The 19,699-nt window shown below is 34.8% G+C and overlaps 1 protein-coding gene across 2 annotated transcripts in view; it reads right to left on the reverse strand.

Annotated features, from left to right (window-relative positions):
* The window catches only part of FOLH1B (folate hydrolase 1B), a 43,042-nt gene that overhangs the window by 12,284 nt on the left and 11,059 nt on the right, over positions 1-19,699 (reverse strand). For both annotated transcript variants that reach the window (XM_045557149.1, XM_045557150.1), the window contains exons 5-13: positions 16,804-16,929; positions 15,541-15,727; positions 13,011-13,104; positions 10,471-10,569; positions 9,486-9,571; positions 8,035-8,154; positions 5,844-5,926; positions 3,881-3,944; positions 2,019-2,086 (exon numbers count right to left, since the gene is read on the reverse strand). In XM_045557149.1, coding sequence (XP_045413105.1) covers positions 2,019-2,086; positions 3,881-3,944; positions 5,844-5,926; positions 8,035-8,154; positions 9,486-9,571; positions 10,471-10,569; positions 13,011-13,104; positions 15,541-15,727; positions 16,804-16,929 — 927 coding nt within the window. The remainder of the gene's footprint in view (positions 1-2,018; positions 2,087-3,880; positions 3,945-5,843; positions 5,927-8,034; positions 8,155-9,485; positions 9,572-10,470; positions 10,570-13,010; positions 13,105-15,540; positions 15,728-16,803; positions 16,930-19,699) is intronic.

A 19,699-nucleotide genomic window follows, 5' to 3' on the forward strand; every position in this document is an offset into this window, starting at 1 on the left:
AAAAGGAAAAAAACAGAATACTTATAAATTAGATATATTAAAACCAAAATGTTCATTAACCAGGAAGTGAATAGCTAAACTATAGTTCAGCAACACAGGGATGCAATCTATACGTTACCAGCCATTAAGAATTACAATAACGAATTTACAGCAATGTGGAAAAATGCTCATGTTGTTATGTGTACGTGCAACTACATTATAAAAGTAAATGTGTGAAGTCATAGGAAAAAAAAGGCTACACCAAATTAGGACCAAGTCTTTGTCTTTATACGAATATTCATGTTGTATGATTTTTTTTGTCTATGTTTCTGAGTTGAAGGAGACTACTCTGAAAACTATGTATTTCTTCTCCTCTTAGAAATAAAATAAAAAGAAGCAAGCTGGTTAAGGTACAGAATTCACTTTAACATTGCTTCTTCTCAGTAAAGTTGCCAAAGTCATTAAATAATACACAAAAAAATATAATGTCATTATTAATATCTTATTTAACTGAGAATTTACTGTAATTGGGTTAAGCACTGAAAAATATTTTACAGATAAGAAAACTAAGAGAGTAAAATATGACCTATCATTGAATTCTAGTCTAAGAGCGTTAGGTATTGTGCCAACATTTTTAGCAAACTAAACTAATTAACACCCCATAGTTATTTAAAGGTAAATGAAAAATATATGGTATAAGATATTTTTACTTTATATTTAATAAAATTCATACGTACCATTTTCCAACAAATTCAATTCAAAAAGTTTACAGAGTACCTATATTGTTTAAGACTTTTTGTAGATGCCAGGGATACAGAGAACAGTAAGACACAATATACTATCTACTAGTGGGAATTGTAAACAAAAATGTGGAATTCAATGTGCTGGGTGCTATAACAGATATATGTTCAGAGGTCTTTGGGAACACAAATTAAATTTGCATAAACATGAAGAGAGTCAGAAGTTATGTCAACATAACTTGTAAAATGCAAATAAAATAAAATTATGAATAGTGGCAATTATCTGAAATAGCATGTTTCAGATATTTAAATTGTATATGTTGCATGGTAATTGATAAAATTGCAGGCAAATAATGAACCTCTTATTTAACTAGATGAATTGGTATTTTCAAGTAATTTTTTTTACATTCCTATAGGGGAAGTTAACGTATATGATTAAATTCCATGCTTTTGAACTGTTACATAACCAACCTGTTGCGTAACCTGTCATATAACATCAACCTGTCAATCACCCCCAAAGACAGGAAACGACAGCCAATCCTGCAAGGAGAAAGGCAGGACAAACTAGTGGCCTTATACAAGGCAGCTGTGATCGACTAGTGGAGGCTGACTCTTTCCACTCTCTCTGGAACATATTTTCACTGTGTGTAGCTTCTTTCTTTACTTTCATTTTTCCTTTTATGTGATAAGCTGTTTGTATAAAATTGCTCTGTGTCTGTCATCACTCCATTATCAGCTCGACTGGTACCAGTACGCATTCTTGACACTGGGAACCAGGGGATCAGGGAACATCCACACAGATGAACCTAACACTTAGCCTCTGCCCCAAACTGGTTTGTCCCTGGAAATCAGCACTTGGTAGTTTTTTGCATACTCTTTCTCAATCAGTTAGAACTTCAATTCTTTTTGTGTCCTGAATTAGTTAGTATCATTACATTAAGGACTATAAACCAGTTTTAAAATTAAGGAGTTAAACTATAGGACCAAGTCTTGGTTCAGCTACTGGATAAGCTGTGAAACTTTGGTGGCTGATGTTCTTTGAGCTCAGTTTCTTCATTTTCAAAATGGAGATGGACATAATGTCACCCACAAGATGTCTCACAGGGGTGTGGGGAGAAAAGAGGTAATGTGTGTTTTAAACAGTTTATTAAATGTGATGTTCTAAGGCATGGATATCTGTTATATGAAATAAAGACAATGAGTTGTCAAACAACACCAATGTTTCACACAATAATAGCACCTCAAGAAAACATATTTGTAGAATTTAGATTTTCTTAAATTATATGTAATTATTTTTACCTCTTTTGTTAAGTTGTATACCAAGCTGTACATAAGTGGTGTACAGTCAACTCTCAGAGTGTAGTTTCCTGAAAGATAAGGAAAGGACAGATTGTTTTGTATTTCACTTGTTTCTGATATTCTTTTATTCAAAGACTCCTTAGCCAGAATGATCCTTTTAAAACCTAAATTCATGAAAGGTGGTCTTACTAATAACCTAACAGAGGAAAATAAACTATCAAACAGAAAATGAGTGAAATAAAACTCACAATACAACTACCCTTTGTTTAATTACATGTGTGGCCTAACTTGTTTTCTCTAAGACTTCATTTTCTCAGTCTTGAGGAGCCCTAACAGACAGTAGGGGTATGAGCTCTCTACTCCAGCTCTCTGCCTCAACTCTTGCCAGGAGTTCAAGAACTCAGATAAGCTGGTTTCACAGAGAAAAGGAAAAAAAAAAACAGAAAAAGCAAACACTACTGCTTCACAGCTGCTCTTACCAGTCTGCTGAAGCAGAGGGGGATAAAGCCATTTCTATCCTTTAAAAGCATCAAGCAACTTTCCTCGACATCCAGCATTTCTTTCCTACCTCTGTGTGTTATGGCCTCTCTCTGTCTCCCCTTTCTTTCTCGGGAAAATAAATAAACTTTTACTTCTCTATATCCTATTCACTGTCTGAGAAATCTTTCTCTAACCCATGCTGTGAGCTCCTCATGAGGTCCCGACTCTAACAATTCAATTCAAATTTGCCAACAGCTCCCCATCTAACTCTATAAAAGATATTATCTTTTCCTTGCTAAATAGTACAGTCTATTGAGAGAGGCACTTTGTGAAACAAAAAATTATTTAATAATGACAGTGATGAGTGCTACAAAGATATGGCTTCCCTAAAAAAGAAACATTTCAGATGAGGCTATAAGGGTAAGAATTAAACAGGCAGAGAAGTATCGAAGAGCAATTCGAGTACAGAGAACAGCAGTTGAGATGGCTGGGATGTTGCACATGGTCATGGAATAGAAAGATTAGTGGGGCTGACGTGTAGTGACAATGTACTGTTTAATTTTCATGAAAATCAACCTGGGATGTCCTCTGGCTTGACACTTTGCTTATTAAATAGCACATCCACTCTTCAAGGCCTACCTCATTAAATGCCTACCCCATTTCTTAAGCCTTTCCTGAACTTGCAATTATTCTCTCCTCTGAACTCCCAGAGCAGTTTGATTGTATCCTTCTTACAGTACCTGCACACAGTATAATCTAAGACTGATTTATTTTATCATCTATACTTAGCCATAAACTCCCAAGTATAAGACCATTCCTTACTAGCCTCCGACTCCTCTGAATCCCTGGAAAAGTACATTGCACACAGAGATGCTCAATAAATATTAGTTGAATTGATGAAAACACTTAAAAATACAAACATTTCATGAAAGGGAAAATATTGGAAATCAGTTTTTTTTTCAAAATTTGTATTTCAAAATTTGATATTATGATGAATTTTGGGATTAAATTTAAATGATACTTTTTTCTACCCCATTCTAAAACATAGAACTGTTTGGGCCATGATATATTAATTCAACAGGTATTTACTAAATTCCTGCCATATATAAGGTAATCGGCCAGATGAAGCTAATCAAAGAATGCTGCTTTCCTGAATCAGTATTTCATCATGCAAAGCAAAAACAAAAACAAACAAACAAACAAAAAACCCTCTCAGCTAGGGCTCACATACTGCTCCAAGTCAGAAGTAGCAGCCTGACAAAACAGCACCAGATTTCCTAACCCACATGTTAATGGACTACCTTCCTTGCTGATGCATAATTTATGAACTAAACTACTGCTTCTAGTATAATCACATGTTTTTTATGAAACCAATAATTCACCTTCTATAGAAGAATCAGCATTAATATAGGCCACACCACGCTCTTGAAGGAGTCTTGAATTCTCCTATAATCAAAAAAGAAAGAAAACAATTAACATAGTCATAACCTCCCTCACCCCAAAATGCACATCTGCTTTTATTGTGTGTAGATTTCTAAATTAAGCTGCCCCGTGTTAACCACAAATTTGACATAAAAGATTCTCAAACGAGAGTTAGTTTGAAAGAATTTCAGTAGAAGTTATTCGTAAGAAATAATAAGCAAAACTTTTTAACACATTGACTGCCACACTAGAAAAAAATATTTTTTTCCTTGGGGCCAGTGTTTTATTAGGAAAATAGAATAAACTTAGAAAACAAAACGATCCTTTCTAATTTAATGAAAAACTTGTTATTTTTTATTGTTTTCTCCGCATGAGTTAGTTATATGCAACTGGAAAAATAGTTCACGTGGCTCCCAAGGTAAAGAGAAGTTTGAGTTACACATGCTTCACGAGGCCCCGGGATCAAAACTAGCATGAACTAAATACAATTCACATAGCAATTACTGTCTTAAAAACCAACATTTAAGAAGAAAAGTCTACATACTTACGGTAAATGGCAAATGAGTTAATTTCTTAACCACACTATAGTTTATCTTTCAAAAATTTCTCTTAGCAAACATTTATGACTTTTCAGTGAAAATATCCCCATGGACTTCTCATTATTTAAGCAAAGAATCTTGCCTGATTCACAAGGAATGAACTATTCAAATTTAGGGGTTGAAAAATATATGAAGTTAAATGACACTTCTGTAACCCAAACATGAAGTCAAGTTTTCCTGTAGGATGGCTCCATCTACTGGTAAATATTGATAATTGCACATTTTTTAAGAACAAAAAAGGTATAGCAGTTTTTTAAAGATTATCAGTATGGGTTTTGAGGCTCCAAAACATATAATTTCCTAAGCATTCTGACTGTAAGGCAGAAAATGAAAAAAAAAAATGAAACTCTAAGTGAATAAAATAACTTGAAAGAGACAAATAACACCCTCAAAATATTTAGGCTCTTCCAGACACCAGCATAATTCTTTCTTGTAAAAGCTTCAAGTAGGTCTACTGGAGCACTATTTTTTTCCAAAGAAAATTGAAGTTTACAGGATTTCACCTAATACCTGGAGAATAACAGGAGCCAAAGAAATATTTATAACATGTCTAGAAGTTCATGAAGCAAATATTAACTTTTTATATATTAATTTACAGCTAATGTTTCTATCACACAAAGCCAACAATACATGCACGTAAAATTACTTTTCAAGGAGCCTAGCAAATATTATGTATTTCTGCCTTATTTGCAGAGTTATTTGATATAGAGTAGGTCATTATAATATAAGGAAGATAAATGTGAAAACTATAGCTTACTGTACAAGCTCAAGGAGTATTCGAATGTGGTTAGCTTTAGGAGCTTAATAGAAACCATAATAGAATCATGATGGAAATCACAGGCCAGATGAAGTGGCTTATGTCTGTAATCCTAACACTTTGAGAGGCTAAGTAAGGAGGATCGTTTGAGGCCAGGAGTTCAAGGTTGCAGTGAGCTATGATCATACCACTGCATTCAAGCCTGAGTAACACAGTAAGACCTTGTCTCTAAAAAAAAAAAAAAAAAAACATAGAAACCAAACATCTTCTGATGTTTGGTTTCTAGTATATCTGTTTAATTTATTATCACATTTGCAGGAAAATAATTCATTTTTACAACTGACATTAAGTGGTTCTAAAAAGTTCAAACAAAATTTAGTTCTTTAGTGACAAAAGATATTTTTACTGTTGATTTTTAAACAAGAATAGGTTGCTTAAGATTGTTTGGAAAAACACTTTGAATATTTTCTCATTGGATTTACCTCTTATTTTTACATGCTTGAAAATTAAGTCTTAATTGATTTAGTATTATAAAAAAAATCATATTGTAGCAAATTATTGACTAACCTCTGCCCACTCAGTAGAACCAAGAAGACCAAATTCTTCTGCATCCCAGCTTGCAAACAAAATTGTTCTTCTAGGCCTCCATCCTAAAACATATGTGTATATATGAATGCTAGAAAAGTTCATAATATACTCAAGACATTATCAAGCTCAAATGGAAACAACAACAACAACAACAACAAAACTTCATTGGTTGTTTAGGAAGAGTAAGTTGTGGTGAGAATCTTTACTTATATAATTTCCGTTTGGAAGATTTTAAAGCTGATTTGCCAATACAAAATAGCACACTTTTATAGAAAAGGGGAAAAATGTAGACATAGTAAAAATCCAACAATGTCATAAATATTCTAACAGTTTTATGATTGTCTGTGCATAGGAAGTCATTGGTAGTCTGCAGCTGCCTAGAATGAAAGAACTTGCTAGATGCAGTTGGTGTTCCGAATGCAAATATAACTAAAAGACAGTTCTTTAGAATTCTTTCCTGTTGTTCTGACATTAAATGAACAATTGTTCAATGTCAGCTGGTTGCATGATTTCACTCCATTCTCTGCCAGAAGTAGTCAACAGGGGCTCACTTAGCATTAGCAATGTCTGCTGCTACTGCTGAAAACTACAGCAGTCAATAGGGAGGTCACATGGGGTGGTGGTTATAAATACTGACCTTGGAGTTAAAGACAGGTTCTTATTTGAAACCCTGGTTCTCTCACTTACTAGTAGTGACGGAAGGAAAATTATTCGCACTTACTAAGCTTCCATTTCTTCATCTGTATACCAGAAATAACAGAGTAAAAATGAAGATACCACTTGATCAAAGGGAGGAGTAAGTGAAATAATGTTTATAAAGCATGTAGTAAGTGATCCAAGAATTCTAAGTTGTCATTATTTTGGTAAATATTTTATGTGCTCTAAAGTATCCTATAGCTGTTGAGTTAAATATTTTATTTTTGTGAATAGTATTATTCAAATTTCCTATTCATTATTATTCCCCATCATTCCATTTTTTTGGCATACTCTATAGTTGCCACAGTGATGTTTTGTATTTACCACAGGAATTTCCTTGCTAAATCATAAAACTCTTTGCAGGTAAGATTAAACACTAATTCGTGAACTTTGTAAGATTAGACACTAATTTGTGAACTATGTAAATTCAGGTCTCCATTATTTTGTTTTCTTAAAATATAAGACAGATGCATAGAAAAGAAGGTGGAGCACCTTTGCGTTTTATTTTAAATAGAGACATCATGGTTTTGTGTACTGGTAGCCAGAAATTTGAGTTTGAGCCCTTGTTCGTTCTTCTGCCACACACCAGCTATACAACCCTGGGAAAATTACTTGTTTCTCTAAACCTTGGTTAGCTTATCTGTAAAATGAGAATAGAAATAACTAGGTAAACTTCATTCTGGTTGCTATGAGTTCAAAATAGGTAGCACATGTGAAAACAGTTTCTCTAAGAAAATAAGTAGCATACAAACTTCACATACTTTCACCAGTTTCTAAAAACATATGAGTTATATTTTACAGCCCCCAGACACCTTATTTGCAGGGTCAGCAAAGAGAATGGACTTTCTGCTCTCGATGTATAATGATTATTTTAAAAAGCAAACATTTGAACTAAATTTTATTTTGATTTTTGTAAGAAGATTCTAGAATGACTGAAGTGTTGGTGATGAGAGTATAAACCTAATTTCTGTGAGAGCAACCAGGGCTGGGGATGCGAGAATACGTACAACAAACCTTGGACAGAATCCCATCAGGCAGCAAGACCAGTATTTTTCTAAATAGAGCTTATTTATCCTTAGTTACTCAGCACACTTAACCTGAGATGTGAGGCGGGAAGAGCCCTAGGAACTTCTGCTTAAAATTTCTCTTACCAGGAAGCTTTCACTTATGACCTAATTCTGGTATGTTCTCTCCAGTGAAGAAACCATCTTCATCTTCTTAATTGCCAAGAGACACCAATAACAGTATAATTCCTTTATTTCATATTATCATTTGATATATAAATATCAATAATATAAATATTATATAAATAAATGCAAAAATAAACAATATAATTAACTAGCCAACATTAATGATTGTATTGGTATTTTTACCAATACATGGTCATGGCTGAGGTGGTATTTTTACACTCACTTTACAGAAGACTAAACTGAGGCTCAGAGAAGTTGACCTTTTTGCTCTTTGTTTATACTACCTTCCTTCTTCAGTGTTCCAAAGCTCCTCACAATTTCATGAACAACAGCTGCTCCACTCTGGGGGTCAATGCCACCAAACACCCATGAGTCTCGGTGCCCTCCGAGAATGACATATCTGTCTAAAAGGCAACATTGCAAGATTATTTGTCATTTCAGGTCAGTAATAGAGCAAATTGCAAATGACTCAATAGCATGTAGACACAAAACACTCATGATTCAAAGAAAAATAGCAAGGTTCCTGAAGACTTGTGCAAATACATTATTTGTAATTTTAATATATGTTTTTTTATCTGAAGAAAGCATGAATGTCAGAAAGCAAACATATGTATTACTACAAGTTTTGTATGTACGTGATTAAGAACGTATAAAATTATCCTTATTCACATCTTTCTATAATTCTCACTTACTCCTCTCTTACCTTAATTATCACTTTGTTTTCACTATTTTCAGAACATAGTGGCCATACAGTAAGTTCTTTACTCCCTACTCCTTACATTCAGTTTTTAAGGTACAGCTCCAATATTTTCTCTTATGAACATTTTTTATTTTCTATAGGAAGAGAGAATTGCTCTACCTACCAAGCTCTCACAGCAATCTTTTCAAATCTCATAAAACATTTCTCATCCACTTCAATGTATGGCTCCCCTCCTAAACTCTGTGCTCCTTATCCCTGGTCTGTGTCTTTTTTTATCCTTTCACTCCCAGTGGCACAGAGCTGACATAAAATAGGTACTCAATAAGATTCAATAATAGTTAGTTATATATTGTTCAGTACTCATTAGGAGGATATCAATACTCTTGATCCCTAAAAGAAATCAACAGCTGCTTGTAAGGAACATATGCAATTTAATGGTATCTGTCTTGGTAAGAAATATATAACCAAGTAATTCCTAAGGAACTGAAACATGATGAACTAAGACTGTACATAAAAATGTATTAATTAGCAGATCATCTGAAATCCTATGGAAATCACGTGTCTATATATTTCATCAATGACTTTAGTTGTGGAAAATAAAACTATGTAAAGGATTCATTAATTCAAGGTTAACTTAATTTTCAAATAGTGCTATCTTTTATATAGATGTTTAAATACCATGAAGATATTTCCTTATGCAAAATACATGGTAAACAAATCCAGAAAACTCAGAGGAAACACCTCAGAATTCGCTCTCCTTACTCTTCCTCTCTTGATCCTTTCAGAGCTGCACAGTTTATCACTCACTGTGGTCATCCATCCAACCTATCCAAACATTCACTTTTCTTTTCTTTACAACATGTATCACAATATGAAATTACCTCATATTTATCTAGTTTGTATTTAGGTGGGTTCCATTAGGGTAAAGAGTTGCTTTTTGCCGTTGTTGTTCACCTCATACTCCCAGAGCTCGGAGCAGTACCTGACATATAACAGTTGCTCAATCAATATTTGTTGAGCAAATAATTCATTTACCTGGTTCCACTGCTCCTCTGAGAGTACCAATTACATTGTAAATTCTTGTCACTTCACTGTTGGAGTGGATGTGCATCTTGACTTTTCTAATGCAAAGATAAAGGACACATCCGTTAAAAAACCTGGTTAATAAATTAACACAGTAGGGGTTAAGGGAATTTTTCCCTCCCCTCTCTAAAGGTTCAAGTTTGCTGAAACAAACTGACAATAGATTAATGGAAGAAAAGGCATACAAACTTATTAACATGCAAGTGCACACAGGAGTCAAACAATATGTGAGACTCAAAGAAGAGCCCCAGATGGCTGAAGCTTAAACAGCACCCTCTTCATAGGGTACAGGGAGATGGGGAGTGAAGGCAATTTTTAAGGGTAGTAAATGATTTTTAGGAGAGGTGAGGGTCCAAAGAGCAGACAATAGTTTGCAAATGATTCTCTTTGGAAATTTAATAGGCCTGAAGGACAGTTAATAGCTCGTGACAAAGTCTGTTCAGGTGTGGTGACATTCCTATTTTCCTTCCCACCTCCTAAGCTTAATCTTTTCTGGTTAATGAAATTTCAGGGAGGGAATCTAAGGCAACTGTGTTCCTTCTGGAGGAACTTCAGAAAAGGGAACTTCAGAAAGACGGTTCCACCCTGCCCTAGGAGTAGAAGCAGGAGGTCAGAAAGTCAGTCCTTGGTTCTGAGGCTGCTTCTAAGGCCTTCAATTCCCTTTAGTTCAAAGTGTTCAGCAAGCCAAAGAGCCATACCGTGGGGTATCATTTCCTGAGCCTTCACAACTTTTGTATCTTCCATCATTGTTTATAAGATTTCTAATTGTACACAGGTAAAAGTTGCATTTGCCAATATAAAAGTATTCCCCTCTTCAACTTGTGGGTTTCTTTTTTCCCCCAGCTGGTACTAGATAGATTTTACTATTTCTGTCATCTTCTATAATTGTTTTTTTAAAGCTCCCCCTAAACAGTTAAAATTAAAGTAGCTTCTTAACTGTGTAGAAAAGTTTCCAGTAAATCCAGGTCCAACATTGTAGGGTACTTTGAGACTTCCTTTCCAGCTGCTATCTGGTGGTGCTGAGCCACCCATTTTTCTGTGGGACACACGAAAAAAATATTATTATCTGAAGGAAAACCTTGAAGTAACAAGTTAAAATTTCAGTGAATTCACTTCTTGAGCACCGGCTCATAATAGCTCCAATGAGTCAGAGATAGTGCAAAGTGCCTTGTGTATAGCATGCCATTTAATCCTTACCTCAACTTGCCACCAGAGTTTATGTCACTCAGAAGAAGAGATATATAATATAAAACCAACTATGACATAAAACAGAATGTGACAGATGATAGATAAAGTTCTCAAGAACATAGATAAAAGAGAGTTTGATTCAGCTTGTGGGATCAAGAACCACTTTCTAAAGGAGGTTTCACTTCATGTGGATTTTAAATGAGCCTGATATTTTGTGATGTTAGAATGTAAGCAAGTGTTTACAAAAGTGTGGGAAGAAACTACGTCTTTCATACATTGCTGGTAGAATGTAAAATGATTTACTCTAAGTAAATGTGCTATTACCATAGGACCCAGCAATTGCACTCCAGAAAAATGAAAACTTATGGTGACACAGAAATCTGTATGACTATCACGAACAACTGGCACACTTCCAAGTTAAGTGTGCAGGAGAGAATAAACTTTCACAGTGAAGTTCACAAATAAATCATATGTCCTTTTTTAAAAATATTTTAAAAACTAAATTCTAATTCTGTAGAATGTTTCAGTATGCCTTGAAAAGTATGAATGAAGAAACAGGAAGTGTCCTAAAACAGGACATTTATTATGGTGTTTTTAATGCAAAATGCACTTGTCTATAGAAGTTATGTTATTAATGGTGATTACTTTTACAGAATGGCTTACAGAAGCTGACAAAATAATTTGAGATAAACTGTATTTGTAAGTTTTCAATCAAGTAATTCTACTACACAGTTAGGGCAAGCTGATATTGACATACTTAACCAGGGCAGTCAAATACTAGACAGAGTTAAATAGATCTTATATTCGATTTTATTAATATATGATTTCACACATTCTTTTTGTAATTACAAAGATAACATAGGTTCAATTTTTTAAGCTTTTATATAACTGAGATTATAGTATTATATATATTGTTTTGAAATTTGCTTTTTTCACTTAATAGTATATCACAAGCATATTTTCATATCACTAAATATTCTTGTACAACTTATAACCAGTAATATATTTCACCCCTTATCAATTGCTGGATATTTGTGTTATTTATAGTTTTCCACTATTACAAGTACTGCTATAATCACTTTCATCTTTTAAATGTCATGAATACTTAGACTTTATTTATAAATATTAATATTGTCAGGCAAATACATAGTCTATAGTGTCCTCAAAAGTTGTGCCTGATCTTGAATCTTAACTGATGTGGTAAAGCTAAGAGCCCAAAAGGGGGAAAAAAACAAAAACAAAACCAAAAAAAACCGGGGTACTTCCTTAATGTATCCTTAAATCAGACAGATCTCTCCAACTCTCTGGATGTCAGCTTCCTCACCTGTAAAAATTAGAGCCTTGCACTAGTTCATAAAATGCTTTCTCATAGATACTGGAATAAAATGATTAAGAAAAAAAAAAAGAATGCCTTGAACTCAAAGAAGAAAAGGAACTACCTAGCCAGACACTTTGGTCTCTAGCAGCTTCACTTCCAGAAGAGCCAGTGTTCTCTCCCTTCCTAAAGAATCACGGAGAAGGAGACATGCAGGTGGGAGAAACAGTACAGGAAAGGGGAAAGCGTTCCACTGCCAGGGTAAACAGTAACAAAGCTGGAGAAGTTTCAGCAAGGAAAGCAAAGGGGTAAGAGGAATACAGATACAAATAAAATGGAAGTTGCCCTCACAGTGTGTTATTCTGGGTCCTCCAAGAACACAACAAGAAGAATAGACAAGTAAGAGATTTATTAGGGGAAAGGTCTGTAAGGGAAATACTGAGGGAGCCACGGAAGGCTGAGAAAGATGCAATGTAGGTGTGATACTGAGTAAAGGAGAATGGGAGGAAGAAAAGAAAGAAGGAGCATTGGTTGCAGCATCTATCTGAGCAAGGCTATCAGAGAGTTTTGGGGCCCAAGCCTCACGTCAGAGGGGTCCTGTGCCTTCCAGGAATGGGCCTGTCTTAGCACCCCTGCCACACTCAGTCACTGCCAGGGAACACCTATGGGAAGCATGGCCTTAGCACAAACAGGGTGATGGGTTTCAAAGCACAGTGGCTGGAGCAGTTGGTCAATTATGCTTTCTGCACTTAGAGACCTGAAAGGCTAATTTTCACGCCGTCACATGCTGGATACCCACATAGATAGTAAATTCCAGACTAGAACAACTATTCTATAAAATGGTGATAAAATTTCATGCTTCACCATCTCAGAGAATTTCAGTACCAAATAATGGAGATAAGAGCATAATATTTGAAAACTATCAATAATGAGAATCACCCAAATAACCATCCATTTGTTTCTTACAAACTTACTCTAGGAGTTTCTGTGCATCATAGTATCCAATTGGATGAACAGGAATACTTGGGAGACCAACACCCTCTGTAATTCCACGCCTATAAGCATATTCTAGGAAAAAAAATAATTGAATATAACTTCCAATAAAAACTTAGTACCTTTCAAATGGCTTTCTGTAAATCATATTGAACACATCCTCATTTCACATTAACTATCATTTTTAAAATTTTTAAAAAAATTGACAATTCCAAATGTTAGCAAGTACATGGAACAAATGAAACTCTCATTTGTTGCTTAAAAGAGTCTTAAATTATACAATCACTTAGGATAATTCTTTAGAAAAGTAATGTTAAACAGAAATGTATACTATGACACAGCAATTCCACTCCTAGGTATTTACTCAAGAAAGATGAAAACACATGCTCATAGAAAGACCTGTACAAAATTATTTATAGCAGCCACATTTATGTTAGCCAAATATTAGACACAGTCCAGGTTTCTGACAACAGGAGAATGAAAATATTTAATACAACCCATAGTAGAGTTCCACAATGGAATGCTACTCAACAACTAAAAAGAACAAACTACTTATTAATGTACACAATAAGATGGAAAATCTCAAATCACTACACTGAGTGAAATAAACAAGGCACAAAAAAATACCTACTGTCTGACTCCACTTATATGAAGTTCAAAATCAGGCAAACCAATATATGGTGATTGCTTCTGTAGGGTACAGTGAAAATAGAGCAGAAAGGGGCACAAAAGAATTTTCTGGAGTGATAGAGAATGCCATTACATCTTATTTTGGGTGACATAAATGTATGTAATTTTCAAAATTTATTGAACTGAACTCATAAGGTCTATGCCTTGTATTGCATTTAAAGTCTACCTCAAAATAAGAACACATATTCCATAATTTCCTCAGATTTAACAAAAATTAGAGCTGTTTTTTCCAATTTTTTTGTCCAAGTTTATAAATTATCTAATAAGAAACTTAGGTAATTGCAAAAGCTTATTCTTTTTATGAGTAAAATAACATAATGATCTGTTGTATGGGATTTGTTTTCATTTTCTCCAAAGTAATCACAAAAAAAGAGGGGATGATGAATAGATAAAACAGGATTGACAAAGTATTGATAACTATTTCCACTTTTGTATGTTAGAACTGTCTATGGCCATACCACCTTTAACACACCCAATCTCATCTGTGTATGTTAGAATATATGCCATATATAAAAAGTAAAATTAGAAGGAAGAAAAAAACTAATAGGGCACAAAAGGAAATTCAGTAAAGGTTAGCCCCACAGAAATAACATTATTCTCTTCCCTAAAAATACTACCATTCGAATTTGAATATCATCAACAAAAATATTCCAGTTAATCTCATTTTATTTTCACAATTTTGGCTTTGTATAACTAAAAGAGCTTGGGAGAAGCTTTAAAACTTGGAAATAAAAAAAAGAAAACAATATATGACAATGTACTATGCTCTGAGAAGATTTACAAAGCCAAAAAATATATAATGTTTAGAGGAGTCTACAATTTAATAAAAAACCAGATGAGGAATAAATATGTAAAAGCCACATATACTTTGGCAAAGAATTTTAAGTCATACAAATTCACTTAGTTTGAAACTACACAAAGGAAATGATCACAGATTTTTGTAAGCATCATCAGATAGCTGAGTATGTGCAAAACAAACAGCTCCCTTTGCTAATGTTTCGCAGGGAAGCATTTCATCAAAAGACAAGTATGTAGGCTGTGGGAGCCACACTGCCTGAAATTTGAATCCCAAATCTTCACTTAGGTGAGTGATTATCTTGGACAGATTGCTTATTTCTCCTAGTCTCACTTTCCTCCCTTTCAAATAGAGATCATTACACCACCTAGCTTATAGGGCTATTAATGCAAGTAAAGCAGTGGCATTTAGAACACTCCTTGATAGTTATCACCATTATCTTCATATAGCAAAAAAGCAACATGCATTATCTGGGCTCTATATTCTAAATGTGACATTTAATGAGTTTATAGAACTTTTGTTCTCCTGTCTTTTATCCACAACTGGGAAATCCAAAAAGAACTGTGAAAACCACAAATTTCAGAGGAATTTACTTGACAGCAAAACCTGATCTGATCTGAATTCATTTGACAGCAAATGATCTGAGTAGATATGAGTCTATTTACACTCCTATTGACCCCCACTTAGGGTGAGTATACATACATCCTGCTGCACAAATATTTATATGCTTGTTTCTGTATTCTGTCCCAGTCTCCTATGTGAGTGTTATGTAATATATGGTATATGCACCGTATTACTTGTTAATATCTGAAAAAGTCTGAAGTCCAAAGCCCATCAAACCTAAGCTTCCAAATAAGGAATAAGGGAGCTGAACCAATAATCTTCAGAGTTTGAAATTTTAAAATTTTTAGATGCAAAGAGAGTAAGAAAAAGACATATTTAGTCCATTGTGTCAAAGCAAAGTCTTTAACAAAATCACTTAAAAATATTACATTTGTTGTGATGACAGAGGTCTGGTCACTCACCATTTGCTGGGTAACCTGGTGTGAGAGGATCCCCTGCACCATTAAGATTTAGGACATTTCCACGCTGGACACCACCTCCAGGGAGATTCCAGCCATTTGGATAGGACTCCACCCCAGAAGCAACGTAGTCAGCAGGGTCTGAGTACAGAATGACCCCTATGGCCCCCGCTAGCTCGGCATTTTTAACCTGGAAAACACAGTGCCTTTCTTTAAGTTTGCTGTTCCAGATTTGGTAACATCAATTTTCAAAATTACACTTAAGTGAGTAGTAGAACTTTATCTTCAACCCTTTGTTGTTAGGCTTACAACAGAAGGCATCTCACAGAGAATTGGCTATTGCTTTTTCCTAAAAGCTCTAAAAATGGATCAGGTCTAAAAGCAGCAGATTTGGAAAATTTTCGTGTTAGTGGTTGCAAGTGCTTGCTGTCTCCTTCCAATACTCTAGAAGCACAATAAGCAAGTAGACTCCACAGGCCAGGTTCCTATTTGTTCTATGGCTGAAAGGGAATATTTTTGAAATTTAATTTCCCACAAAAGACAATGAATATATGAACAAATCAAGTGATAGTAATTTCAAAATCTTCAGGCTGGGCATGATGGCTCACGCCTGTAATCCTAGCAATCTGGGAGGCTGAGGCGGGAGGATCCTGTGATGTCAAGAGTTGGAGACCAGCCTCAGAAAGAACGAGACCCCACCTCTACTAAAAATAGAAAAAAATTAGCCGGGCGTGGTGGTGTGCACCTGTAGTCCCACCTACTCAGGATGCTGAGGCGGAAGGATCATTTGAGCCCAGGATTGAGGTTGCTGTGAGCTAGGCTGACGCCACGGCACTCTAGCCCAGGCAATGGAGTGAGACTGTGTCCCAAAAAAAAAAAAAAAAGTCTTCTGTGTAAGTCAATTTCTCTCATTACCTATAGCAACAATTCATATTAAAATTTAATTTAGTAAATATTTTTGGAGCTGATATTTAAAACAAAGATACTAAAAGTTAATAAACCCATTGCATGCTTCTTTGTAGGCCATAGGCTTAACTTGTAAGTACAGAAAAATCTGTTCTGTTCACCCTGACCATCTACACTGGCCAAATCTTGATGATCCAATTTAACCTCCACCTATAAACCAGTAAATGTGTCCTCTCTGTAAGGTGGGCATGAACATAAGAGGATCATGGTATTCAGAAAGTTTTAAGGAGATGGTTCTACACATGTAAGATCCACTATAACATTTTATATTAGGTAAAAGGAAAAATAGATGATTTTTACCTTATTTCCTCTGAAAACTTTTCCATATCTGGCAATCACAATTTTCCCAGAGCAATTGATTTTCATGTCCCGTTCCAGTTTAAAGAAGTCTTCAGTTCGTGCATAGTTAACATACACCAGATCACCCTGTTGAGATCAGGAATGATTTAGTACAAGATACAATTCAAGGAGGTTTCTCTGCATGGGAACTGTTTCACATCTTTGAAAGAGAAAAGATGAAAGAGCATGCAAGAGAGTCAGAAAAGCATGAGCCTCAAAGAAGAGATTCAATAAAGAAATGAGTTTAAATTGCGAAAGCAATTGCATGGATTACACACATATGATTTATATAAGTTTTATTTGTATCTGACCCCTAGATAGTGGCTATAAAGCTATAGAAGAACTCTCCTCACCCACAAAATGCATAAAATATGCACATTGCTGCATGTAATTTGAAGGGGTCCAGGCCTCCTAGGCTAAGAAGTCCTTGATGAGAACTTTACTCCCTTTAGAGCGCATTCACAAATAGTAGCTTAATGAGTCTCCATAACTATCAGGGAAGGAAAAATGGGCAGGTAATATCACTGCTTTATGGGCCTGGTTTTAATTATTATTAGTATGATTATGTGTAAGTCTTATAATATCTCCGAGTCCCAGTATTCTCAAATGTAAAATGATCTCTCAGATTAGATCAGAGATCTTCTAACATTTTTTTGCTCACCTAGTCCCTAAATTAATTTTGAAAAGCAGTGCACTCCCTCATATATTTTACATTGACATCTAAAATTCTTTTATCATACCATTAAGTAGTTGCAAAGAAAGCAATTTCTAGCATACTATAAATACTAACATTTTAGAAGCAATTCTACATAACTTTTTATACATATCTAAAGGAATTTAAATACTATATTTACTATTCAACATCACCTGTTTTAAAAAAAATACATGAACACAGTCTTCTCCACAGTCCGAATTTTATTTTCCTTTTACTCCTTGAACTTGTTTGTTCCCCCACAGCATTTTACTCTAAAGGAAAACATACATTTGTGCTAGACACAGGGATGTATTGCCCAGATTCCCATTCAATGAAGGACTTCTTGCTCCAGGTGCAGGAAAAGCTCTCTGCAGAAAGTCTTCAGCTGTCAGCCCCTTCAGGAATTGCCTCAGCTGCAGATATCCACCTTGCTCAAGGTCATGCCCATTCGTAAGGTGCCACACATTCGACGATGGCTGATCTATGTGAGAGTATAAAGACCTGGACGTTTCAGTCTAACTTAGGACCATTCTTAAGTACTATTCCTGAGCTCCCCATAGGGTTGGCCAAGGCTGTCCTTGAGCTGGCATTACAGTGCAACTTTTCCCTCTGCCTAATCCAGCTACCCACCAACATAGATGTTGATCCCAAGAGAACATTCCTTAATTATCATTTAGCATGCTAAATTCCATTTCAGATTTTATTACCTAGAATTTAGGTATGCTTGAACATCTTTTATTATTCACTGTCAAATTTCCTTGAAGAAATATATGTATATAAATCAATTTTTTTTATTTCAAAAATTTAGGGGGTTACAAGTATTTTTTGTTACGTGGGTAAATTGTGTCATGCTGAAGTCAGGGCTTTCAGTGTACCTGTCACCAGAATGGTGTACCTTGTACCCAATAGGTAGATTTTTATCCCTTACCCTCCTTCTTCTCTCCCTCCTTAGTTTCTAATGTCCATTACTGCTCTTTATGACCATATGTATCTTTCGTTTAGCTCCCAATTGTAAGTGAGCACATATGGCATCTGTTTTTCAATTTCTGAGATACATCACTTAGGATAATGGTCACCAGTTCCATTCAGGTTGCTACAAAAGACATTATATAATTTCTTTTTATGACTGAATAGTACTTCATGATTTAAATATACTACATTTTCTTTATCCACTTATCAGTTGATGGGGACTTAGGTTGATTCCATATCTTTGCAATTGTGAATTGTGCTATGATAAATTTTCAAGTACAGGTGTATTTGTTATAAAATGACCTCTTTTCCTTTGGGTAGATACCTAGTAGTGGGATTGCCAGATCAAGTGGTAGGTCTACATTTAGTTCTTTGAAGAATCTCCATACTGCTTTCCATAGTAGTTGTACAATTTACATTCCCACCAATAGTTTATAAGCCTTCCATTATTTTTACTGAAACTACACCAGTATCTATCTATTGTTTTTTGACTTTTTAATGGCCATTCTGACAGGGGTAAGGTGGTATCTCATTTTGCTTTTAATTGATAATCTGGAAACAGATTTCCTTAAAATCATCTCATGCCTGCCCTTGGAAAGTCTTCACACACCCCAGTTTGAAGCCCATGTCTAAGGTGAATTCTAATATACGATAATTTTATTTTTGTTATTGTTTTCCTTTTTGACTACATTTCTCATAGCATGTACACAATAAATTTACACATGATATTATGATTCTAAAATTCATTTGACAAATTATTAATACTTGAAGACATATTATATATCAGCAGTGTTCTAGATAATATAATAAATTCCTGCCCTTGCAGGAACTTGCATTACAGATGCTCCCGGACTTACAATAGGGTCACATCCCAATAAACCCATCATAAGTTGAAAATATCACATGTCAAAAGTGCATTTTTGACTTATGATATTTTTTAACTTATGATGGATTTATCTAGATACAATCCCATTGTAAGTCCAGAAGCGTACTGAATGAGTATGGCTTTACATATAAAAGTCAAAAAATCTTCAGTTGAACCATCTTAAGTTGGGGACTTCCTGAAATGCAGATGGGAAAGAGATAATAAGATAGTAAACACTAAATTTAATAACTAAGAAAGTTATGTAGAATATTAAAAGGTAAAAAGTATTATAGAAAAATTTTACAAATTTTAAATAGAGTAGGCAAACA

This window comes from Lemur catta, chromosome 7 (genome assembly GCF_020740605.2).
Source record: "Lemur catta isolate mLemCat1 chromosome 7, mLemCat1.pri, whole genome shotgun sequence".
Lineage (NCBI taxonomy): Eukaryota > Metazoa > Chordata > Mammalia > Primates > Lemuridae > Lemur > Lemur catta.